This window comes from Squalius cephalus, assembly GCF_949319135.1.
Source record: "Squalius cephalus genome assembly, chromosome: 1".
Lineage (NCBI taxonomy): Eukaryota > Metazoa > Chordata > Actinopteri > Cypriniformes > Leuciscidae > Squalius > Squalius cephalus.
In genome coordinates, this window is record NC_137122.1 from 56,424,130 (window position 1) to 56,450,813 (window position 26,684).

Genomic DNA, 26,684 nt, shown 5'->3' on the forward strand with positions numbered 1-26,684 from the left:
TACAATGTGTATAGTAAGGCATTATAAATGGAAATAAAGAGTAGGACATTCTACAGCTCTCAAAACATTGCCATTGTAAGCCAACATTTATATTAAAGACATTTAAATTTATTTATTAATTTTAACATTCATTTTTGTAGCAATCTCAGAACTTAATCCATCCTCAAATCCTTGATTAAATGTAAGAACAGTTTTCTTTATCAATACCCTTTATATATTGAAATCTTGTTTCTGTGCTGAAGTTGATGCATTGTTTTGTTTTCAATGTCTCCTTTATGAGGGCCGCCTTTAAAGTGAGTGTGAGATTTGTCAAAATAATGATGCCAGGTTCCATTACTTGTAGCTCCAAACCCAAAGACATTCACCTGTGTAAAAGACAGAGCTGTCAGGAGTTTTGCCATTTCGGGGTTATCTAGCTGGTGGCAATATGGCACTGGGTTAAAAGCTATTCAGATATCATTTCATAACGGTACATTTCTACATGCATTTCTTAATAGTGCATTCAGTATTTTTTTCTCATTAAATAAATTGGTAATATTTTTGAAAAGATATGCACAAGGTTTGGGGCTGGGATAAAAGGCATATATGCAAATACAAAATGTTAATAACATTACTGTTATTTAAAAAGGAAATGATCATTAAAGTTAAGGACTGTCACCAAGTGCAAATAGCCCACCTTTTTGGCAGAGGTTATTTACTCAAACTCTGCCACCATTATCTGATTGAGCCAGACAGAATTACCAAAGAAATCCAGCAGATAACAGAATCAGTGAAGTGGAGAGTAAGGTGGGTGCAGGCTTCACCGTAATTTTGCCAAGCAAGGCATGTTCCTGGATCAACATATTTTGTTGAAACTGGAAAAATATTCCTGTCCGAAAGGACAAACCCTATCCATACCCCTAAATCTATGACCCTTCCCATAACTTATCCATAAAATCAGATGAAAATAACACTGAGGTAGAAGCACCTAACCCTGGTTGTAAGCCTAAACTTGACATAAACTGTAAACTTGTCCCTCAAATCAGATTGGTTCACTGGAATGTTTTTCCAGACCAGGATCAACAAAGATGTTAATCCAGGAACATACTAGGCCTATGAGTAGCATTTATTTTAAATAGAGATTAAGAAAATATTTGAACAGTTGAAATAAAGTGCCTAGCGGGCATTTAATAGTGGAATATTATTATAAGTAATGTCCCAATAATACAGCATATGACTTTAACAAATATAATCATACTACACAGCAAAATCCCCAGTGTTAAATTAACACTGCTCAGAGTTTATATGAGTCCACACTCAGAGTGTTATAATTAACACTGAAGCAGTGTTAAAGTTAATGAGATAATTAAGTGATTAATTGATTAATTGAGTGATGATTGACCATTATTGAAGACATCTGATGTTAACAAGCAGAATCACTGAAGGAGAAAATAAATTTTTTAAATGGTCACCATTATGGTGATGGGTGTTTGGTTTAGTTGGACTCTTGACCCTTACTTTATTAACTTTAAATTGTGTTTGGCTGCTGTAATTCAGTTATAACAGCCAGATGAGCAAAGAGAAAAGGTGATCTGATGGTGTTGGTTGTGTTTTAACATAATCAGTAGTTGGCCTGAATCACTGAACTCATTGAGAGTAAAATTTCTGAGTTAAGTTTCCCTAATGGATTATAGCAGCACTGTCCTTGTTGAGCATGCCATTTTTAGCCTTTTCAATGAAAACCAAATGATCAAATCAATTACGAAAAAAAAAAAAAAATCTTAAAAAGTGTTCTTTTCAGGCACACACAGACATCAGGAATTAGCGTATGAATCTCAACAATGGTGACAAACAGATCAACTCTGAACATAAGCTCATTATTTATTCATGCAGCAATGCATGATGGGAGCCATGAATGAGTTTTGATTGGTGGTACCCAGAATGCACTGCAACATGCTTTATTATTGTCACCATTGTTGAGATTCACAGGCTGATTCTTGATGTCTGTGTCAAAAAAAAAAAAAAATTTGGGGGTAATTAGTTGGATTACATTGTAAAAGTTAAAAAATATTATGCTTTCCAAGGACAGTGCTGCTATAATTAATAAAGTATATATAATTCAAAAATTAGGCACTATATGAGTTCAGTGATTCAGGTTAAATGATTGTGAAATAATGATTATATTAAAACATAACCAACACCATCATAACACCTTTTCTCTTTGTTGATCTGGCTGTTATAATCGAATTACATCAGCCAAACAAAATCTAAAGTTAATAAAGTAAGGGTCAAGAGCCCAACTAAACTAAACACCCATCACCATAATGGTGACCATTAAAAAAATATTTTCTCCTTCAGTGATTCTGCTTATTAACATCATATGTCTTCAATAATGCTCAATCATCACTCAATTAATCAATTAATCACTTAATTATCTCATTAACTTTAACACTGCTTCAGTGTTAATTATAACACTCTGAGTGTGGACTCATATAAACTCTGAGCAGTGTTAATTTAACACTGGGGATTTTGCTGTGTATGTTAACAATAAACAAACAGCTATTATTGCACACTGATTTATTTAAAATTAAAATTGCTATTTGCACTTAGTTTGGGAGGGATTACATTTAAATTACGATTAAATTTGCACAGTTTAAAACTGAAGCATCATGTGAAAAATGCAAACAGTTTTACCTGATCACAGACATGCAGGGCAAATACTATTGTAATGAAGCCAGTAGAAGGATATTTGCCATTTTTCTGCAGCCATTTCTCGTAGGCGTATTTCATAAAACCAGGGTGGAGGATCATCACCTGGACAGAAACCAAAACATTTATGAGACATTCATTCCTGCTTATTATAGGGCTTAAAAAAGAGTTTCATTTACATTGATTTAATGACATGGGCACTTACCTTGTTCTTGTTTACTTTGATTGAAGATTTGACTCCTGTGTATGTGCTGAGAAACAAAAAGATATAGATAATCATTTATTTGCTTTCATGATTTTTTTTATTGTTTGATTAAACAGTACTCACCGTGTGATGTGTCTAGTGGTGAAGATGCTTATGAGCCACTGCATGTCACGAATCTTAAAGGGAAAAAGCACCAGATGTGTGTTGTCATCCAAGTCCACAGCGCTCTCGGGATACATAATCCGGTGAGTGGTCTTAGACCCCACGTCCTTCTCGTAACCTTTTGTCGGGCCTTTATTTATCCTGAGAGAAAAACAGGCAACGGGTATTGACAGGCTACCAAAAGAAGATTATTGCTAAAGATATACCACGAACAGGGTAGAGAACCACTGCTGTATAGAGAACATTTATCAGACTTATTCTGTGCAATAATCTGTTCTTCTAAGGCCGGCTACACACTGGCTGCGTGGCGTGTCCGTTTTTATTTCGGCTCCCATGTTAACAGGTTAGAGCTTGCAAACGCGTTCATGTTAGAAATAGAACCGACGCCTATTTTTCACGCGACACGCAAGCGTGCCGGAATCGTTTCCAAGCAAAATAGAATAGGAAAAGATGTCTATATGTCATTTTGACACGAATACATATTAATAAATTACATTTTGATATTTGAAAGTCTCTAGGTTTTGACATAAATGCAGATTTAAATGTAGCCTAATTTTAAAATAATAACAATGATAATTATCGATTTTCAAATATTGCACCTGTCAATACAGAACGAAATATTCTGTGACCTATTTTGCCGTCAATACATGCCGACGCTGTCTTTGCTGCTATACAGGGGCGGAGCTAGACTCTCATTTTAAACAAGTCATTTTAAAATTAAAACCGTAAAAAATAAAAAAAATAAAAACGTAAAATATCTGATGAATGCATATGTAATAAAGTGTCACTTGTTGAGCCAAGTAAGCTTATATGTTAAATAAAACACAAAGAAAAGGCACTTTTTTTGACAAGTTTGTATTGACAATCAAAGAAAACAGTTTGCCAGTCAAGTAAAAATGTTTCAGCACCACACTCTAAAAAGAGATGTGTTAAAAATGACACATGTTGTGTCAGTTTTAACACATGTAGTGAGTGTGCTCAGGGACAACACATGTTGTGTCAGTTTTAACACATGTAGTGAGTGTGCTCAGGGACAACACATGTTGTGTCAAATTTAACACAATAAATGTGTAAGTCATTTTAACACACAAATTGTGTCATTTTAAAAAATAAAGCGAAAGCGGCAGATGCAAAAATATTAACCGTTTAATCAATAGTCGAGTACAGCATGCATGTGAACACAAAGTACAACACAATGTTTCAAGCTCAATGACTGGACAGACTCACTGTACTGGACATTATTCAGTTATTCACGCTTCAACCCCTAACTGATAATGCTGCTTTTGACAAAAGTTCATGAAGAGACAACAGTTAACCGAGTTTGCACTTTGAATTTAATTAAAATGTAACAACTGACAAAATATTGTATATTAATAACTTGTATTTTCACTGGCCTGTTTGTTTGAGAACATAGCAAACACTGCATACCATTCACAGTGATGGTGAGTGTCGGCACTCAAAATGATGAGTTGAAAACAACACACCCTGTAAAAAGAGATGTTAAAAATGACACATGTTGTGTAGATTTTAACACATGTAGTGTGTGTGCTCAGGGACAACACATGTTGTGTAGATTTTAACACATGTAGTGTGTGTGCTCAGGGACAACACATGTTGTGTCAAATTTAACACACAACCTGTGTCGATTCTTAACACATCTCTGTGTTTATAAGGACTACACATTTTGTGTTACCTTTAACACAACTAATGTGTTATTCCTCTTACACAGAAGTGTGTTGCGTTCTCATACCCAAGGCGTCACTTTCAACCATGCTTCAATATCTGACGCTCAAAGCACCCTTTAGCGTCCATATGAGACGCATAACCCTACCACATACCTAAACCTACCCAACCGAAGCGTCACATATGGACGCTAAAGGGTGCTTTGAGCGTCAGATATTGAAGCATGGTTGAAAGTGACAAAAAGTGACGCCTTAGGTATGAGAATGTGTTGCTAATGTGTTATAGTTACACAACTTGTGTCAGATATGTGTCATGTGACTGTAGTCGGTGTGTATTTGCCAGAGTTACTTCCTGTGTTTTTACAACTGAGTGTTTGGATGAACACTGAAACGTATTGTTAACTTGTGTTTATGGAGTCCAGTGACGTTTAATAAAGAGTTTGTTTGAACATTTGGATGGTTTAGACATCATGAATCTACATAGACAAGCTCTTATTGAGAATTAACTGAGGTTTAGATGTTGATGTTTCACTGAATGTTTTATTTGAAGTCACCAGAATCGTGATTAATGGCTCCTTTATTTGAGCTCTTGACCCTTGACTCTTCTTTTAGTTTTTCTCTTGCTGTAACTGTATTTTAATAAAATACATTTGTTATGGCGAGTGAAAAGATGATCAGATTTTTCTTGATGATGTCATAATCAACAAGTGCTGATCAAGTTTATGAGTAAATGGATGGTGTGCATTTAATTTATTTATGTGCTGTTAGTTATAATGATCTTGTGACACTACATCGTGCTATCCAGCAGTGCAGAAAAATAAAATAAATGTTTTCTGAAAAAATGAATCTGCAGCAGAAATTAGTCAAACACAGACATCAAGAATCAGCGTATGAATCTCAACAATGGTGACAAACAAAAAGCTTCATGCCGCAATGCATGCTGGGAGTCATGGATGAGATTTGCACTATGGTGGCACCCAGCATGCATTGCGGCATGAAGCTTTTTGTTTGTCACCATTGTTGAGATTCATGTGCTGATTCTTGATGTCTGTTTGATACCTTAGACAAGGTGTCACCAACCCTGCTCCTGGAGGGCTACTGTCCTGCAGACTTTAGGTCCAACCCTGTTCCAACACACCTGCCTGTAATTATCAAGCAACCCTGAACAGCTTGATTAGCTGGTCCAGGTGTGTTTGATTGGGGTTGGAGCTGAAATCTGCAGGACTGTAGCCCTCCAGGAGCAGGGTTGGTGACACCTGCCTTAGACTGTAAGATTCTGGAACTGTGTATTTAAAAATTAATTTTAAGCTAAGTGCATTATGCTAATCTTTTATGTGTTACACTCATCTTTCAAATATTAAACTCTTTCTGAGCTCCATTTGAATAATCGTACATGTTCATGATGATAATATTATCATCTGAGCATATTTTTCTCATGATTATTTCTGCTTTTTCAAATGTGCAGATTAAATACACATTTACAGCAATCAGAGAAAACTAATGTTAAAGAGTCAATAGCTCAAATAAAGCTGACACTAATCACGATTCTGGTGACTTTAAATGAAACATTCAATGAATCGTCAACACCAAAACCTGTTAATTCTCAATAAGAGCTTCTGTAGAGTCTGACAGAAATAAAGTTAATCTGGTTATTAACCCTTGTGCATCAATTTAAAAAAGTTACTCATAGGTCCAAAGCGGACAAAAATGTCCATGTCAAAAAACGGCCATAAAAAGTTGAAGCTTGGGAGCACAGACTTAACTTTGGTATCATTTTAAAGAATACCCTTGGCAGATTATTGCTGAAGTTACATTTTTTTATAAGTAAATCCAAAAAAAAGTTATATAGGTTTAAGTTTATGAAAATTATTTATGAATATTATTTTATATAAAATATATATTTTATGAAACAAGTTGAACTCTAAAACGGCTAGAAAATCAAAGCCATAAATCTAAATAAGTTGTGTTCCAAATTTGAGGTTGATATCTCAAAAAATGAGCTTTCAGTAAGATTTTGTTTGGGCGCAGTACCAAACTTTCCCCATTGGATCCCAGCAAAACTCCTCTGGTCACACAGTGATTGGCTTTGTTATTTGCAGTTGAGTTTTTCTCTATCAATACTACAAACACACAAACACATTTTTTTTAATATAACACACATACCAACCACACTCTGACATCCATACCAACACACCCACACAATTATCATTGCATAATTTATCCAGTTGGCTCTATAATATGCCGAAGCAGAAAACAGGAATAAAGCGAGTATTTGCTTTATAGGCCTAACCTGAAAAAATGGCACCATCTGATAAAAAATGGTAAAAATGTCAATTTTGAAGCCTTGCCAACAGAATGAAAGCCTATTAAAAAAGATTACATCATTTTATAGTTAAACGGCACAGGGATTAAAAAATGCAGTTTTAATGGGTTTCAATGGGGACATTTTTGTCCAAAAGGCGCTGAGAGGAAGTATTTTGTGTAACTAGTGCAAAATAGATTTTTTAAAGGAAATGGTGATGAAATAGTAAAATTCCAATAAAAATACACACCTGTGCCAAATTTTATGCAGTTAGCATTAACACAGGCAAAGTGATCCAAAAAACAAAACTGAAAAGGACAAAAATGTCCTCAAGGATGCACAAGGGTTAATAACAAGTGAAAGCAGCATTTGAAAAAGACATTGAAAAAGAGGCATGATGTGATTGGCTGAAAAAAAACCCACCCGTTAAGTTTTCATTAATTAAGATTTAATTTATTTATTTGAATATATTGCTTTATTTATTTTAGAGCATTTTATGGGATACCATATAAAATATACCTATAATTTTTTTCATAAAAACAAACTCTCCTCCACCCAGTGCTATTCTATCCAGAGTTACATTTTAACACACATTGTGTGTTAAAAATCTACACAACATGTGTCAAAATACCATCAACACATGCTGTGTGTTGTTTTTTAACACATCTCTTTTTAGAGTGTTTCCAGAGTTACATTTTAACACACATTGTGTGTTAAAAATCTACACAACATGTGTCAAATTCCATCAACACATCTTGTATCTCTTTTTAGAGTGTTGCAGACAGTAATGCACACTTCACAAGATATCACAGCTGGATTCGATTAAATCTGCAAGGTTTGTGAAATTAAATGTTTATTAGATATTCAGAGATTTGCTTTGATGTAGATGCGCATTTGCTGAATGTTGACGGCAAATGAGAAAGTAGGCTATTTAGCCTGATTGTTTGCCTTTACTGTTACAAATAATATTAAAGCAAACGCTTTACTTTCCTTACTTCGCATAAGTTACCATTTACTTTCTTTGTTTACCAGTTGTCTAACAAAGTATTAGATGTGACTGACAAAGATCGTAAATTAATGAAGATGGAGACTGTGAGTGCTGTGTGCGCAGACGCTGGTGTTCTCAGCGCCGCCCGTCAAAATAAAAGTCCGGAGCGCCGTCAAAATAAAAGTCACGCTTCCAACACATCGGCCAATCAGAAAAACGTATCGGCCGATGCCGATATTTCAAAAATGCCAAATATCGGGCGATATATCGGCCTTGGCGATATGTCGGTCGACCACTAGTTAGAAAGAAACAAAGAAGGAAAGATTAGTCAGAAAGACAGAAAGAAAGAAAGAAAGAAAGAAAGAAAGAAAGAAAGAAAGAAAGAAAGAAAGAAACAAAGAAACAAAGAAGGAAAGATTAGTCAGAAAGAAAGAAAGAAAGAAAGAAATATTAGTTAATTACTTAATTATCTCATTAACTTTAACACTGCTTTGTGTTACTTTATGTGTGCTCTGAGCACTGTTGTTTTAACACTGGGGATTTTGCTGCCCTGAAGATATTGATCAGCGTGTTAAGGTGTGCAAGACTGAAACATGATCTCTTGTTGGCTTCTGTGGAATCACGTCCAAACTGCCCAGATAAGCAGATTTCCAGAGAGCAGGTTATGTGACGTACCTTGGTCTTTTAATAGTAAGTAATCTGATAACCAAAACCTTCAATTCCAATAACCGAGGTAACTTTCCGGGTATGTAAGAGGCCATAATTATACAGAGAACTGGACATTTTGATTTTGTACATTTGCAGAACCAACTCTGAATATTTGGACAGCAAGCCTCATCCTGGACTTGCTGTCATAGCAACAGGTCTGTAAACTTAAACCTGCTCGGGAGGATTATTTCATGTAAACAAGATTAGATTGCGGCTTTATAAGCGGAGGTGATATTGGAAGTCCTTTAACACAGCGCGATAGTGTACTTTTTGAGAGATATCGTTTTACTCGTCATTTACATAATTAATATGCTGGAACCACACAAATGTTTGACTCGGAGTCGCACTTTAACAACAGCACAAACTGTGTGCATTGCCCTGAGATTCTTTGCAAGTCCATTACTGAAGAAAAATATATGGCAATATACTGCAAAATACAGTGCTATATATTACATAATACATTTCCATAAAATGGGAAACTAGTGAAAATATATATGGCAATATACTGCATATATGCGATACTGCGCCACAAAGTATGTATGTATTATGCAATATATTACATAATACATTTCCATAAAATGGAAAACTAGTGCAAATATTTTTCAATATACTGCAATATATGCATTGACCATATATGGCTATATTAATACATTAAATATTTTAAATTAAGACAAAAATAGCATTACATGTAATATTCAAACAGTTGTATCCTTTATTGTGTACATATATTGCACATACATGTTCCCATATAAATGTGAATTTATGTTCACACACACACACACACACACACACACACACACACATACTTGGATATGTGGTTTGCGGGGACTCTCCATAGGCGTAATGGTTTGTATAAACTGTATAATCTATCTCCCTACACTCAGTGGCGTACCGCACATCTCTGAGGCCCCCCCACAAAGAAGGCGACGGGGCCCCTCCCACCAGCAGTGATGCTATGCCACGAATTAAAATTTTATGGCGCATCTGCTGCAGTATACTATTGAGTCCGTCTTCCCCATTTACAGAACTGATTTAACAGTAATGAATGTGAAAATTAGCATTGCATTGGTGCATTTTATATTATTATTGAATAACATTACAAATATGCGTACTGGTTTTGATATCGCTTTTTAGTAAGAAATATCCGCTGGAATAAATAATTAGTCTGAACGTGGAGGCATTAAAAGTGCCGCTGCCTCAAGTTATTTTAGCAATAGCATGAGGATCATTCAATAGGCTAATAATAATATTAATAATAATAACACACAATGGCCCCGGTACGTATTTTATTTAACAGTATAGGCTCAATAAAAGGTGCAGAACAAGTCTAAGCTGGCCTACACAAGTATGCGTAATTGTAGAAAATAAATTATTTTGTAGTAAAAAAAAATGAACAGTAAAAGAAAAAAGAATGACTCTACATTTTACGATATATGCTACATTTAAAGAACTACTTTACATTTGTAATGTGCCGGAGAAAGCAGGCGGAAGCAAGGATCTAAGCGCAAGTTTTTAATGAAATAAACATAGAACAAATAATAAAGAACTTCAGGGAAAAAGAAACAAAACCACGAGCATGACAAGACTAGAAGCAACCCTTACATGTACAACAACTGACAAAGTAACAAGTGAAACACAAGGGCTATAAATACACAGGGACCAACAAGCTAAACAAGATAACAAGGGGGTGTGGCTAATTAGAAACACCTGGGGATACTAATAAACTAGAAAAACTACAAGGACTACAAAACATGACACAGAACAGGAAATAACAAGTCCACACAAGACGAGGGAAACACAAGACAGGAATCATGACAACATTTAAAGAAATTCGCATACCAACTTCTGACGATCAACTGGCAAACAAAACATCTAGCGAATCCTTTGTGCTCTCCGCGCGTTTTGCTGCGCAAAGTCTTTCACTGCATCTTTAATGTCAATGTTGCGAGCACAGGCATTCTCAATACTCAAGAGAGCTAAACTCGACAGTCTTTCTTGTGACATTGTGCTCCGGAGGAATGTCTTGATCAATTTCAACTTCGAGAACGATCTTTCAGCAGTTGCAACCGTTACAGGTAAAGTCAGGAACAACTTGAGAGCTGTTGCAACATCGGGGACACTGGGCAGAATAGAGTGGTGTTTAATAAACAACAGCTAAGCAAGATCTGCAATGGAGCCACGCTCAATCTCCTGTATTTCGGGCTTCAGCGCATTTCTGAACGATAACAATTGCATGGCAAAGTCTGGTGACAGGTCGTCAGTGTACTGAACCGCTAAAGTATTTGACATTTGAAACAGGTCGTTGTCAGAGAAGCGCAGCAGCGGACCAGGGTTCAAAAACCCAAAACGCGTTGCCACTTCATTCATTCCACAGAACCTGCATTGCAGTTGTCCTGTACATGTGTCAATCGTTGCGCAAAAAACTGACACCCTGAAGTACTCCTTGGCGTTTTGCAGACGCTGGTCTTCACATAATTCATCAAAGTGTGTCTTAATGCGCCTTGCGCGCTTGTGAGTAAATGAAGACCTAATGCCCCATGATTCTGCCAAAGCTTCTGCTGTGGCTTGTAGGCTCTCAAACTCCCCTCTTAGTTTGGTGAGAGTGTCTAGTGCATTCCCTAGGAGTTTGCTGGCCAGCATGATGTCAATGTTTTTGTCTTGGAGCGCACGCGAGGCAACGTTTACGGTCTTCAAAATTTTGCCCTGCATTACTGTCATTAGGACAAATTCGAAACTTTCCATTGCTTTTTTCAAACCTAGAGCTTCTGCGCACTCATTAGGTTTATTGGAGAGAAGAATGATTTTACTGAGCGCTTGTAAAACATCCACATAGCGAAATCGCAAGGATTCGATTGCGTCATTTCTGGATGGCCAACGCGTGGGACATAGTCGCTTCAAAGTGCGCTGGCCAGATGAACCAGAGAGATGTCCCTCTAACAGTTCCCACCTCTTTATGCTCCCACTAAAGAAGACAAAGTTTCTGTATGGTGTCATAATATTCACGCACCTCTGCCACATTCTGGCAGGCGTCGTTAAGAACCAGATTCAAGTTGTGGGAGGCGCAGTGGATGTAAATTGCCTGGGGTTCCTTTGCAAGAATGCGTTTCTGAACTCCAGAATATGCTCCACTCATTGCACTTGCACCGTCATATCCCTGACCTCGGCACCTGTTTATAGATATGCCTTCAGTCTCTAAAAGCTTTACTATTTCTTTTTCTAGCCCCAAAGCACTTTGGTCATGTACTGCAAGGAAACCCAAAAAGCTCTCATTAATTTTCATGTCAGTCGGTGTCTCACTGTGATCCTTAACGATGGTGACATATCTGAACACTTGGCTCAGCTGATCTACTTTGGAGATGTCTTGTGTTGTGTCCATTATAACAGAGTAAAAGTCGGCATCTTTTATTTCGTTTACAATTTGGCACTTCACTTTTTGAGCGAGCATAGTTATGATTTCGTTTTGAATGCGAGGACTCAAATAGTTTATCTTGCTTTTCCTTTCAAGCAGCCTTTGCAATACCGGGTCATATCGCGCAAGAAGTTCAATGAGCGACAAAAAAAATCCGTTGTTTGATTCACCAATTTTCTCCCGATGACCACGAAACGCTGCGTTGCAAGATGCAAGTGTGAGTGTCACATCTACAATTCTAGTGAGAACCTCTGTCCAATAACTGACCTCTTGCGCGTATGCGGATGACATTTGGGCATCAACAGTAAGGTTCCGTTTCCATGTATCGTATATCACACATGCAGACAAGTGTGAACGGGTAAGCTCATGCTCTTTTATCTTCCGAGAAAGCCCCTGCCAGTCCTTTATACCAACAGTCCAAGAGAGATTATGACACGCAGACTTTCTCTCTCCTAAAAGCCAGCATGGCTCGCAGTAAACTCGATCCATTTTAGGCGAGTAACAAAGCCATCTACGAGGAATTTTACTACCCTTTTTAGATGTTCTGTAGTAAAATTCTGCGGAGAAGCATCTATTCTTTACATCACGGGGGAATGGTCCCTCGGGCTGGCACGGGCCATTTCTTAGAATGCATCGTTTAATTTCATCATCCGCGATATCGACTGGGTAATTTGCCCTGTCTGATGGATACTGCGAGCAGGGTACTGGAGTGGATGCTGCTGAAGTGCAGGTGTTATCGCTGACAGTTTGGCTGGGACCGGGGTTGCTACATTCTGGGACTGGTGATAGTGGGGGAGTAGTGGGTTTTGATTTTGAACTACTAGGTGAAAGAAGGTCGATGCATGGTGATACTTCAGGCTCAGCCTCAGAGTTTGCTGGTTTGAGAGCGCTGCCGTTTTCTGAGAGTGATTCTAAGTTGGTTTCACTGTTGCTGGGCAGGGTCAAAGAAGCATGACAGTCCAGGAGCTGATCATTACTAGCTACGCTGACGGCCGATGGTGTAACTACAGGGCGAAATTAGCGATTTGTGATAAATATAAATAAATAAATAAAATAAAATAAAATAAAATAAAATAAATTAATAAATAAATGCCTCGGCAAAGATCAGGAGACTGCAAATTTGATTTTATCTGTTTATTTGTCTGTTTAGCTAACGGCACACTCCTACTAACGGTAACACTTACCTAGCACGTCAAGATGCGTGGGGCTGTCTATGGGTGATGGAAAGAATAGCGACGTTATTTTCGTAAATTTAGCCCTATTTTCTATGCTCTTTTGTTTAATCAGCCTTTTTTGGGCTCCACTTAAATATTTCCTTTTCATTTTCAGCGAATTAATCTTTAGTCAAATGAAGCGTCAGGCTAGCCGTTTTTTTTTTATTAATAACAGTGGGGGATGGGTGCTCGCACACGGACCAACCTCACTGGACCAACAGATAAATACGTGAGGGTAAGTGTAACCCCCCCATTGGCCCATTCCCCAGTCTGAGATGCTTAATGTAAAACTTCATGCGCTGCGTTCATATACTGGGCTCTTCAGCAGTTCGATCTTTTAATATCATAGCCAGTTAAGCGTAAAATTTGCTCTTCAAACACATTGTGTTTGTAGGCTATAGTGTTAATGACAAGTCAAATGTAAGAGAAAACTGATTTTCCCTGATTGCTGTTTTAGAAAATTATTTAGCATTATTAAGAGTTTTTCACATACTTTTTCAATCATTGCACTACCTTCACGCTTTGCGTGCCGTTTCTCCAGCATGACACGGCATTCTAAATTCATCTCAAATTCATTTGCCGCGTCTTGAGTTTTTCAAAGCAAAAACACGTTCTATCCTATGTGGTGTGTGAACGCATTTTAGAAGGGCCTGGGCGGGGCCCTCCAAAGAGGCGGGGCCCCCACGCACCGCGGGGGCTGCGGGGGTGTCCGGTACGCCACTGCCTACACTAACCCTACCTCTAAACCTACCAATCACAGAAAACTTTTGGCAACTTCTTGAATCTGCAATCCTATTACAGTATTTTTCATAAAGTAAATCCCAGTCAACACTATGATCTCACAGTGATGTCACCATGTGGTCACAACGTCTGCAATCTGAGTTCACAGTGTTCTAAAAGTGTAACCGCACAGCACTCTCACTGTGTGCTCAAACTATGACCACAATATGAGCTCATCCCAGCTAGAAATGTTATTGTTCTATGAATGTTTTGAGAGCATTATGTTATGTTCTTGTAATATTTTCTGTAGTTAATTTTATTTTTGTAACCAGAATGTTCTCCTAAAAGGTAGGATAACACTCTCTATAAACATTTCAAACATGTTTAGTGATGACATTGATAGAACATTATCCCCCCTAACATTCTTAGACAGTTATAGTGGGAAGTTTCGATGTTTAGAAATTATGTTTAAGAGGTTTACATGTTGAAGTTTGTTTGAAGAGTTTGGTCACCATTGTAGAGGTCAGTGTTTGCTGTAGTTGGGCTCTTTGGTCTTGACTAGGGTTGGGCGCTTTAAATCGCGATATTGTTATCCGCATCTCGTCAGTAAAGCCGGTTCCTTGATTAGTAGTAAATTGCCATCACCTGCTTTCAGATGGAGCGACATTGACTACAAAGAGCCGTAATTAACTGACAAGCTGAGCCATATCGCACTAATATCGTGGACGTATCGCCAGCGATAATTAATGCGATATGGCTCAGCTTGTCAGTTAACTACGGCTCTTTGTACACAGCAAGAACTCCAGTGTTAAATTAACACTCCTGGGAGTGTATGAGTCCACACTCAAGAGTGTTGAAGTTAATGAGATATAATTAAGTGATTAATTTTGTGATGATTGAACATTATTGAAGTCACCTGATGTTAACAAGCAGAATCACTGAAGGAGAAAATCTCAAATTGTAAGTTACCGTTATGACGATCAATGGTTGCTTTAGTTGGGCTCTAGGCCCATATATTATTAACTTTAGATTTTGTTTGGCTGTTGTTTCTGAATTATAATCACCAGTTGAACAAAGAATAAAGTGATCTGATGATGTTGATTATATTGTGACAATCATCATTTGAACTTGATCACTGAACTCATTAAAATCCTTCTTTCTGACTTCGATTTATGTTGTTGGTTAGTGAATCTGCATAAATGCCCAGAATTTTTTTATATAATATAAAGGATTTCTTAAAAGTTGTTAAAAAAAAAAATCATTCTTTTAGGCACACACAGATGTCAAGATTCAGTCTATGCATCTCAACAATGGTGAGGAGCAGAATATTCAATTAGGAAAAGTAAATTACATAGACAATTCAGATCATAATTTATTCATACCGCAATGCATGATGGGAGCCATTAATGAGTTGTGATTGGTGGCAGCCACTGCAAAATGCTTTATTATTGTCACCATTGTTGAGATTCACAGGCTGATTATTGATGTCTGTGTTTTAAATGAATTTATCTGAATGTCTATTGATCAGAAAAATGTTTATTAAGTATTTTGAATTATAAGTAAAGTATTGATATCATAGGCTGAAGAATCACTAAACTGCTGCTAAGTTAAACCAAACTATCTCAATAAGTTTCCTTTTTCAGATCACAGCATGATTATGTCAAAACATAACCAACACTATAACATAACATTTTACTTTGTTCATGTAACTGTTATAAATCAATAACAGCAGACAAACAACAGTAAATATTAAAGTAAACATATAATGGTCTAGAGCCCAACTAAAGCAAACACCCATCACCTTAATGGTAACTTACAATTTGTGATTTTCTTCTTCAGTGATTCTGCTTGTTAACATCAGGTGTCTTCAATAATGCTCAATCATCACTAAATTAATCACTTAATTATCTCCTCAGCCCTAAATGCCGCTTCATCTGAAAGCAGGTGTGGTGATTTACTACTAATCAAGGAACCGGCTTTACTGACGAGATGCCATAACAATATCGCGATTTAAATCGCCCAGCCCTAGTGTCCATAATATGAGCACACAGTGAGTGCACAGTGCGGTTACACTTTTAGCTCACTGTGAACTCACATTGTGGTCATATGGAGAGATCACTGTGAGATAAACATGTTGGGTGGGATGTTTAGAAATATGAATATGTGAATAAAAATAGTAAAACACTGTAAAAGGGCACAGTAATCTGGTAATTTCGTGCTGGCAATCATATTTTTTCAATAAAGAAAAGGTAACGCTAATTTTACATACAGCACAGTGAAAACGATATGAATATGACACAGTTGGCAACTATAATATCTATAAATATCAGCATATTTTAATTAAAATGAAGGATTTAAAGTTTTTCGATCGCGTCTCCCGAAGCTGATCTTCTGTTGGCATTCACTCATCGCACGGACCGACCGTCACTTGCAGACAGTAATGCACACTTCACAAGATATCACAGCTGGATTCGATTAAATCTGCAAGGTTTGTGAAATTAAATGTTTATTAGATATTCAGAGATTTGGAGATTTGCTTAAATGATGTAGATGCGCATTTGCTGAATGTTGACGGCAAATGAGAAAGTATTTTAGCCTGATTGTTTGCCTTTCCTGTTACAAATAATATTAAAGCAAACACTTTACTTTACTTACTTCGCATAAGTTACCATTTACTTTCTTTGTTTACCAGTTGTCTAACAAAGTATTAGATGTGACTGACAGAGATCGTAAATTAATGAAGACGGAGACTGTGAGCGCTGTGTGATCAGGCGCTGGTGTTCTCAGCGCCGCCCGTCAAAATAAAAGTCTTCTTCTTCTTCTTCTTTTTGATTTTTAACGGCGGCTTGCAACCAACTTAAATAGGTGCATTACCGCCACCTTCTGCTCCGGAGTGTGGAACAGAGTTTTACAATCTATTCACCAAACCCGTTTCTCTAATAAAATCGAAGAAAACTTTACTATTTATTTCACTTGCCCATTTTATTAAAACCTTAAAATGTATTTCCTGCTTTACCTTCTTTCTTAATTCTTCTATCATTGTTCCTCTTTCTTGCTCATATCTTCTACAATCAAGAAATACATGAGTTACTGTTTCTTCAACCTTACAGATTTCACATAACCCGTTTGGGTGTTTCCCTATTATTTTAAGTGTGCTATTTAAATTTGAGTGCCCTAATAATATTCTGCTGAAAATAATCTCTTCTTTCCTTGACTTACCTATACTCTTTATATTTTGATTTACCTTGTTTAATAAGCTGAAAAGGAATCTACCCTTTGTCCCATTGTTCCACTCTACTCGCCATTCTTCTATCAGTTTACTCCAGATTAAAACCTTCATCTCTGATTTACTTAATGGAACTTGTAACCAGGGCCTGAAGTTAACTTTTTTGACCACCAGCCACTGTGGCAGGTGGATTTAAAAATCCACCCGCCACAGTGACTTTTTACCTGCCTTTTTTTTTTTTTTTGGCCTCATAAAAGGTGAAAAAAAAAAGGATTTGCACAAACATTTGTTCTTTAACTTGTAAGAATACACATTTAAGTGCTGTCAAGTTATTAACGAGATCCATACAAGTAATAATAACTCTTAGAATACAGATATAGACCTAGTGCAGCTCGTATGTAAACAAATCACACGCGGCTGTGTTGATGGCTGGGCAGCTGTTAGTTACAGCGTTCAGGAACCGTTAAGCAGAACTAAATTAATATTGTTATTACTGGTAAAGTTACCGGGTAGGCTACCAGACATTTGGACAAAACATCTGTGCAACTGTCATCATTGTACTGTAGCCTATGTCAGCGTTGCATCATCTCACCAACAGTTTAATACAACTCACACATTCAAACGTAACTTAGTCAGAGAAGACGCATCTTTCTCTCCGATCACATACGTTCCGAAACACTCAAACTGCGCTGCTTTCACAGATGCTTTCTTTACTCCAGTAATGTGCCGCCACATTTTTAGCTAAAATCCAACGAAACATACAACTTCGTTTGAATCGTCAAAGAACAGTTGCAAAAAAAAAACACACACACACACACAAAAAAAAAACAATCGCCCCTTTAGTTACTGTTGCTATGTCCGACAAGCTACACCGCGCGCGCTCACGCCAAACCATGATCTCACGCAATGAAAAACAGATCGCGCAGCAGAGAGGACACTGACAACACGCTGACAGACAAGACAGTCCAGGTTACTTTTGATATTAAACAAAGTCTCAACGTTAAAATTTGGTCATTTTTAAAGAAATTTAGACAATACCGTTTTGTGGCTCTGTAATGTATCTTGACAGATCGCTGTGGTGCCTCAAGTTAAAGCTGCTCGTGAACCGATCATCTCTTCCTTCTAGTTAATTTATAGCATCAAATAAACATGAATGAACATAAGAAGGAATGTAGTTTTAACTGCGGAAAGATGTCAGTAGGCTTACTCAGTACACTCCGTTTTTTCAAGTTCAAATCCTCCAACTTTGAACTCTCCTGACTGCTTTGTCGGACAAAAAAAAGGCGGATTATGATTGGCCAGATCGCCTGTCAATCAAACTCCCCGCGAAGGGTCGATTCTCATTGGCTGCCTGCCAATGTGGCAGGTAGATTGACAGTGTTACCCGCCAATTGAAGAATTCACCCGCATTTGGCGTGTGGTCGGGTGTTAATTTCAGGCCCTGCTTGTAACTCTATTATATCTTTCTGTAAAGCTTGTTTTGCTAATATATCCACTTCTTCATTTCCCCTTATTCCTATGTGTGCTGGAATCCACATAAAACTGATTGATATACCATTTTGGACAATTCTTGAATGCATATGTAGTATATTAAAAAGAATATCTTGATGATTAGATTTGTAAGATCTCAAGCTCTTCAAAACTGAAACTGAATCTGTACAAATTAAAACATTGTCAGGTTTTATTTCCTCTACCCACTGTAATGCCAAAAGGATTCCTATCAATTCAACAGTATAAACTGCCAAATGATTTGATGTTCGCTTTACTCCACTAATCCACTGATTACTAGTAACTTTGACTAAAAAAGCAGCCCCAGTTGTTTGATGTTCTGGATCTTTTGATCCATCTGTATATACTTGTATATGTCGAGGATATTGGGCTCTGATATATTCTGAGAAAGCATATCTAAAGTCAACTTCTCTTTCTGTTCTTTTAACCTCCAGCAGATGCAGATCTATATGAGGTGTTATATAAACCCATGGTTCATAATCCTGGATTTCAACTGTTGGACTCATCTTGATATTATTTACCTGTAATTCTTCTGCATAAATTTTACTACACCACCCAAAGCTTGTTAAACATCTTACATTTTGTTCCCAACAATTCTTTAAAACCACTTTTGTAGGGTGTTCATCTTTATGCCCCTGGAGGTTAGCCCAGTAATTAATCATTAATTGTTTCCTTCTAATCTCTAGTGGCATTTCTCCTACCAGGACTTGTAAAGCTGATATGGGTGTAGTCTTTACTGCTCCACAACATTGTCTCATTGCTTGAGCTTGGATTTTACAAAGTTTTCCTAACAGGTTTTTTGAGGCAGAACCATATACCACACAGCCATAATCAAAAACAGACCGAATCATTGCTACATATATAGTTTTTAAAGAAGAAAAACTTGCCCCCCATTCCACTCCACTTATACATCTCATGATATTTAAAACCTTTTGACATTTCTCAACTATTTTATTAATATGTTCAGTCCATATAAGTTTTACATCAAAATAAATACCTAAAAACTTAAACACCTTTACCCTTTCCAATGTTTCCTCATACATCTTCAAACTCATTTCTGGAACAACCCTCTTCTTAGAAAAAATAATTGTTTTAGTTTTCTCCACTGAGAATTTAAAACCCCAGTCAAATGCCCATTCTTCAACTTTCCTAATTGCCTCTTGTATTTTCCTATTAATAAATAATAAATTTCTACCCTTTTTCCAGAGAGCCCCGTCATCTGCAAACAAAGACCTACCAATATCTGGTTCTACTTGGTTAAAAACATCATTAATCATTATAGAAAACAATAATGGACTTATTACACTCCCTTGTGGAGTTCCATTTTCTATCTGGAACGTACTTGACACTTCATTCCCTATTTTTACCTGGAAACTCCTATTCTCCAGAAAATCTTTTATCCAGTTATATATTCTTCCACCAATATTCATCTTTCTTAATTTTATCAAAAGTCCCTCCCTCCACATCATATCATAGGCCTTCTCGACATCTAAAAATACTGCTATCACAGATTCTTTATTTACCTGCGCCTTTCTAATTTCATTTTCTAAACATACTATAAAAATAAAAGTCCGGAGCGCCGTCAAAATAAAAGTCAGGCTTCCAACACATCGGCCAATCAGAAAAACTTATCGGCCGATGCCGATATTTCAAAAATGCCAAATATCGGGCGATATATCGGCCTTGGCGATATGTCGGTCGACCACTAGTTAGAAAGAAACAAAGAAGGAAAGATTAGTCAGAAAGAAAGAAAGAAAGAAAGAAAGAAAGAAACAGGCAAACAAACAAACAAACAAACAAACAAACAAACAAACAGAAAGAAAGAAAGAAAGAAAGAAAGAAAGAAAGAAAGAAAGAAAGAAGGAAAGATTAGTCAGAAAGAAAGAAAGAAAGAAAGAAAGAAAGAAAGAAAGAAATATTAGTTAATTACTTAATTATCTCATTAACTTTAACACTGCTTTAGTGTTACTTTATAGGTGCTGGTCATATAATTAGAATATCATGAAAAGTTGATTTATTTCAGTAATTCCATTCAAAAAGTGAAACTTGAATATTATATTCATTCATTACACACAGACTGATATATTTCAAATGTTTATTTCTTTTAATTTTAATGATTATAACTGACAACTAATGAAAATCCCAAATTCAGTATCTCTGAAAATTAGAATATTACTTACGACCAATACAAAAAAAGGATTTTTAGAAATGCTGGCCAACTGAAAAGTATGAACATGAAAAGTATGAGCATGTACAGCACTCAATACTTAGTTGGGGCTTCTTTTGCCTGAAGTACTGCAGCAATGTGGCGTGGCAGTCGATCAGTCTGTGGCACTGCTCAGGTGTTATGAGAGCCCAGGTTGCTCTGATAGTGGCCTTCAGCTCTTCTGCATTGTTGGGTCTGGGGTATTGCATCTTCCTCTTCACAGTACCCCATAGATTTTCTATAGGGTTAAAGTCAGGCGAGTTTGCTGGCCAATTAAGAACAAGGATACCATGGTCCTTAAACCAGGTACTGGTAGCTTCGCAGGTGCAAAGTCCTGTTGGAAAATTAAATCTGCATCTCCATTAAGTTGGTCAGCAGCAGGAAGCATGAAGTGCTCTAAAACTTCCTGGTAGACGGCTGTGTTGACCTTGGACCTCAGAAAACACAGTGGACCAACACCAGCCGATGACATGGCACCCCAAACCAACACTGACTGTGGAAACTTCACACTGGACTTCAAGCATCTTGGATTGTGTGCCTCTCCATTCTTCCTCCAGACTCTGGGACCTTGGTTTCCAAATGAGATGCAAAATTTGCTCTAATCAGAAAAGAGGACTTTGGTCCACTGTGTTTTATTAAATCCAGAGTCAACGCAGCCGTCTTCCAGGACATTTTCAGAGCACTTCATGCTTCCTTCATTTTCTAGCAGGATTTGCACCTGCCCACACTTCCAAAAGAACCAAAACCTGCTTCAATGACCATGGTATCACTGTGTAATTACTGTGTGATTTCATGTAATATTCTAATTTTCTGGGATTTTGATTTTGTGGGTTTCATAAACTGTAAGCCATAATCATCAAAATTATAACAAATAAAGGCTTGAAATGTCTCATTTTGCATGTAATGAGTCTATATAATATATTAGTTTCACCTGTTAAGTTGAATTCTTGAAATAAATCAACTTTTTGATGATATTCTAATTATATGACCAGCACCTGTATGTGCTCTGAGCACTGTTGTTTTAACACTGGGGATTTTGCTGCCCTGAAGATATTGATCAGCGTGTTAAGGTGTGCAAGACTGAAACATGACCTCTTGTTGGCTTCTGTGGAATCACGTCCAAACTGCCCAGATAAGCAGATTTCCAGAGAGCAGGTTATGTGACGTACCTTGGTCTTTTAATAGTAAGTAATCTGATGACCAAAACCTTCAATTCCAATAACCGAGGTAACTTTCCGGGTATGTAAGAGGCCATAATTATACAGAGAACTGGACATTTTGATTTTGTACATTTGCAGAACCAACTCTGAATATTTGGACAGCAAGCCTCATCCTGGACTTGCTGTCATAGCAACAGGTCCGTAAACTTAAACCTGCTCGGGAGGATTATTTCATGTAAACAAGATTAGATTGCGGCTTTATAAGCGGAGGTGATATTGGAAGTCCTTTAACACAGCGCGATAGTGTACTTTTTGAGAGATATCGTTTTACTCGTCATTTACATAATTAATATGCTGGAACCACACAAATGTTTGATTCGGAGTCGCACTTTAACAACAGCACAAACTGTGTGCATTGCCCTGAGATTCTTTGCAAGTCCATTACTGAAGAAAAATATATGGCAATATACTGCAAAATACAGTGCTATATATTACATAATACATTTCCATAAAATGGAAAACTAGTGCAAATATTTTTCAATATACTGCAATATATGCATTGACCATATATGGCTATATTAATACACATTAAATATTTTAAATTAAGACAAAAATAGCATTACATGTAATATTCAAACAGTTTTATCCTTTATTGTGTACATATATTGCACATACATGTTCCCATATGTGAATTTATGTTCACACACACACACACACACTTGGATATGTGGTTTGCGGGGACTCTCCATAGGCGTAATGGTTTGTTTAAACTGTATAATCTATCTCCCTACACTAACCCTACCCCTAAACCTACCAATCACAGAAAACTTTTGGCAATTTTTGAATTTCAAAAAACAACATTATGTATGTTTTTAAGCCGTTTGGTTTATGAGGACACACACACACACACACACACACTAACTGCAGGCCCTGACAGGAGGAGGACAGAGTAAAGGTACACAGGACCTACAGTTTCCACACTTTTATTAGACCCGGGAGACCCGAACATCCTGTGTGTAATATAAACTTGTAGGGGGGTGTACAGTGTGTGGTCATTAATATGTGTTCTGATATATGTTCTTCACAGAAAATGAGCCAAGGCCAATGATTCTGAGTATGAAAAATAATAAATTGTGTCATTTTTTTTTTTTTTTTTTTTTTTGATAAAAAATGATAACAAGTCTTTCAGACCCTAACACCATATAAAGGTTAAATAAGATTCAGCCAATCGTCAAATGACCCACATGGCTCTCTTCTTCAGCACAATGGTGACCCCAAAAACTCAGACATAGGACCAGAAAACCTTTTAAATTCCTAAAATAATAATAAACACTAACAGATCTCCCCCTATATTAATATTGAGCAAAACATTAAATAACTCTTAATTTGAACATTTGCTCTCCTTTAACTGTCAGAAGCAAAGCATGCTGGGAACTAGAAATCCGTTGTAGCCTAACCAAAGAGTATCCACAACTTTCCTGCGAGTCTTAGTGGGCGTCGCCATGACACTTGATACTTCCTGTTGCCGGTATCTCAGTTCCGGTTTAGCCTAATGGGCCTTTCACACAGGACGCGGTATGCGCGGCGCTGCGCTATAAAACCCATTCATCTCAATGGCTTGCGCCGCGCAAGCAGGGGCGTAAATTTCATCTAAATGTTGGGGGGGACAATAAACATAACATTCCTCACGAGCAATTTTTTGAAGGGGACACCAATAATATAGGCAAAATTGTACTTTCTATGGATATGTGTGTACACAGAGGAAAGCCTTACTGCTATTATTAGTGTAGCTAGACCGTTCCATTATCCTTCTTCTCAAAGTTTCTCTCTGGTTCATTGAAAAAGCTGATAAATTGACCAAAATATTCTTCATTGGTGTGCAAAATTGACAAAAAAATGATGGTTGATGATTAATTCAGGGCTTTTATCGATAACGATAATTAGACAATATTTTGCTGAGTGTGTTATTGTGCTGGTAACTTGGCATGTTTAAGACTGCCGAGGACAGCCGACTCCTAAAGTTTTTGATATTCTTCATATTCTGTGTGGCGGTTCAGTTCACAGCAGTGGCAGAAATAATTTTTCCAATAAGTTTCAATAGATTTTTACCTTCATTGGCATTTTTACCTTTATAAATGTATTTTTAAACCTAAATATATGCATGCATCATCTTTTGTGTCAATTTCATACATTAAATTAAATTATAATAATAAGTCACAATAGGGCTGTTACCAATCAAATTAAATAATATCAACAAAATCTTTGCAATGGAGAGGAAACACAAAAGTTGCATTTGAAATGGCATTTAGATTTTACACAGACATAAATAATGTTTTGTTTAAAACATAAAACGTTGAATATTGATATGTAAAATTATTTAAAACATGAAAAGATACTTTAAATGTGAAATTAAAACCGCCAGTAGGTGGCAGCAATTCATTGTTAATGAGTGAGTCATTGTGATTCAACTGATTCGTTCAAAAAGCTGATTCATAATTCAGTAAGGAAATACCTCAGTGTTTCTCAGAGACGCAAATACAGTGCTTTGGCTTAGTTTTCAACTATTTTCGTTGGCGAAATAGAGTTAAAACAGGCAATATGGTGTCTAAAAGTAAACTTTTCAATTATCAATTTATTAAATCACATTTATTATCATGTTAATATCTGGAGAAAAACTGCACTCTTTGTGTGATATTATATTAGATCAACTATATTAAATGACTAAATCACACAGTGAAAGCGTGAAAATCTAAATGCGCACCCGCACTTGTCTAATCTACAAGACTACACAAGGTGTATGCGTACACTCTTTGGGTGTGTGTGTGAGGGAACGGTTTTTAAACAATCTAGGTAACGTTTAACGCACTGACTGTATAAAACAAGGTTATAATCGCCAACATAGCGAGGCGGACTACATCGGTGACAAAAGTAAGTGATTGGTTATCATAACATTTTATGTCAATGATTTAATAATGACGCAGACGCAGCATATTCTGTATTAAAGAGAAAATAATCACTTCATCCGAGGTTTAAAGTAAATAAAATAGCCTTGACTTACTGGAGTTTATTGGAGTTGTTTGTGATGAGGTAAAAGGGGAGCGGGCAGTGGACCGAAGCACTGAGGCAAGGGAGGGGGGACTCAAAATTTTAAAACGTTTATTTGTATTTGCCCCGTTTGCATTTTTATTGTTTTACTACTTAAACAATTATTTTAAGTATATATCATTATATTATTTACAATACACATATTTTAATTATATTTTTAGGAGGGGACAACCCTCAGATAGGGGGGGTCCTGACCCCCCCGACCCCCCCGCGATTTCCGCCTATGCGCGCAAGGACGTTTTGTTGCTGCGTCGATCAAAGCGCAAGCGCAGCGGTGCGCATCATTGGCGTGGTCACGCGCACGCCGCGGTCAAAGTTCAAAATAGTTCAACTTTTGCCGCTGCGCTCTGTGACGATTACCAGCGCGGCCAATAGAATTAGGGATCCAAACAAGCACGGAAATCAAAATGGATGTCTCATAAAAAAACGTCTCATAGACAGACAGATTTACATTAAAAATAGTTGTGTTTTAACAGTCAGGTAACTTATAGGTAGGCAATGTATGTAAACAGTTTTTTAATATGTGTCCCCATATAAGTTTTTAAAACTCCGCCTACGTCATAGCGCAGCGCAAATCGCGTTGTATCTGAAGGGCAACGCTGAACCCAGTGGCAAGCCCTGCGCATACCGCGTCCTGTGTGAAAGGCCCATAACGCTTAATGAAGCTAGCGCACAAGGGATTCTCGCGTCGCGGTACAAACGGGTGAAACTGATTACTGACAAGTAGTAATGCTGACAGATAAGCAATGGCTCCTTGTGGCTCAACTTGTACCATTGTGGGGTGAACAAACAACACGCGAAAACTGAAGGATTTTATGAATGGGAGCTGTTTCCAACATAAACGAACCCACTACGCAGAAAGAGTGTTCCTTGCACTTACAAAAAACTGCAGTACAACTATATATATTTTAAGTGGTATGTTTATTGTTTTCAATAGTTTGAAAATTAATTCGAGAATTAACTTGAATGTGCAGCAATTTGTACAAATAGAGAGTACACAGCAAAAACTCCAGTGTTAAATTAACACTCCTGTGTATATGAGTCCACACTCAAGAGCAGGCCCGGAGTGGGTAATCGGGAGAATCGGGAGTATTCCCGGTGGGCCGCTTCACTTTTGGGCCGGTCGAGGAATTATTAGTTTTTTTTTTACATTTCAATGTCACATTAGTTACATTAGGATACACACGTTCCGCATTCTGCCACCACAGCGCGCAACTCAGCATGGGTTGTACCATGTGAGGGAGTTCTCCCCTCCCCTCCTATAGAAATGGTTGGGTCCATAGCCCGACTTTTCAAAACCTTTTCTCAGGGAGGCTACCGCGGCTCCGCCGGCGCCTACTGATAGCTGGGCCGGCCGTAACGGTACGCGTCAGGGAGGATGGATGGGAGGAAGAGGCCAG

The 26,684-nt window shown here is 37.3% G+C and overlaps 1 protein-coding gene across 1 annotated transcript in view; it reads right to left on the reverse strand.

Moving 5' to 3' along the window:
• Nucleotides 1-200: 200 nt before the first annotated feature.
• The window catches only part of LOC307171738 (CMP-N-acetylneuraminate-beta-galactosamide-alpha-2,3-sialyltransferase 1-like), a gene marked incomplete at both ends in the record, with an annotated part of 64,243 nt that continues 37,759 nt past the window's right edge, over nt 201-26,684 (reverse strand). Inside the window, 4 exons of the mRNA XM_079893532.1 lie at nt 201-365; nt 2,674-2,793; nt 2,894-2,939; nt 3,017-3,196. Coding sequence (XP_079749658.1) covers nt 201-365; nt 2,674-2,793; nt 2,894-2,939; nt 3,017-3,196 — 511 coding nt within the window. The remainder of the gene's footprint in view (nt 366-2,673; nt 2,794-2,893; nt 2,940-3,016; nt 3,197-26,684) is intronic.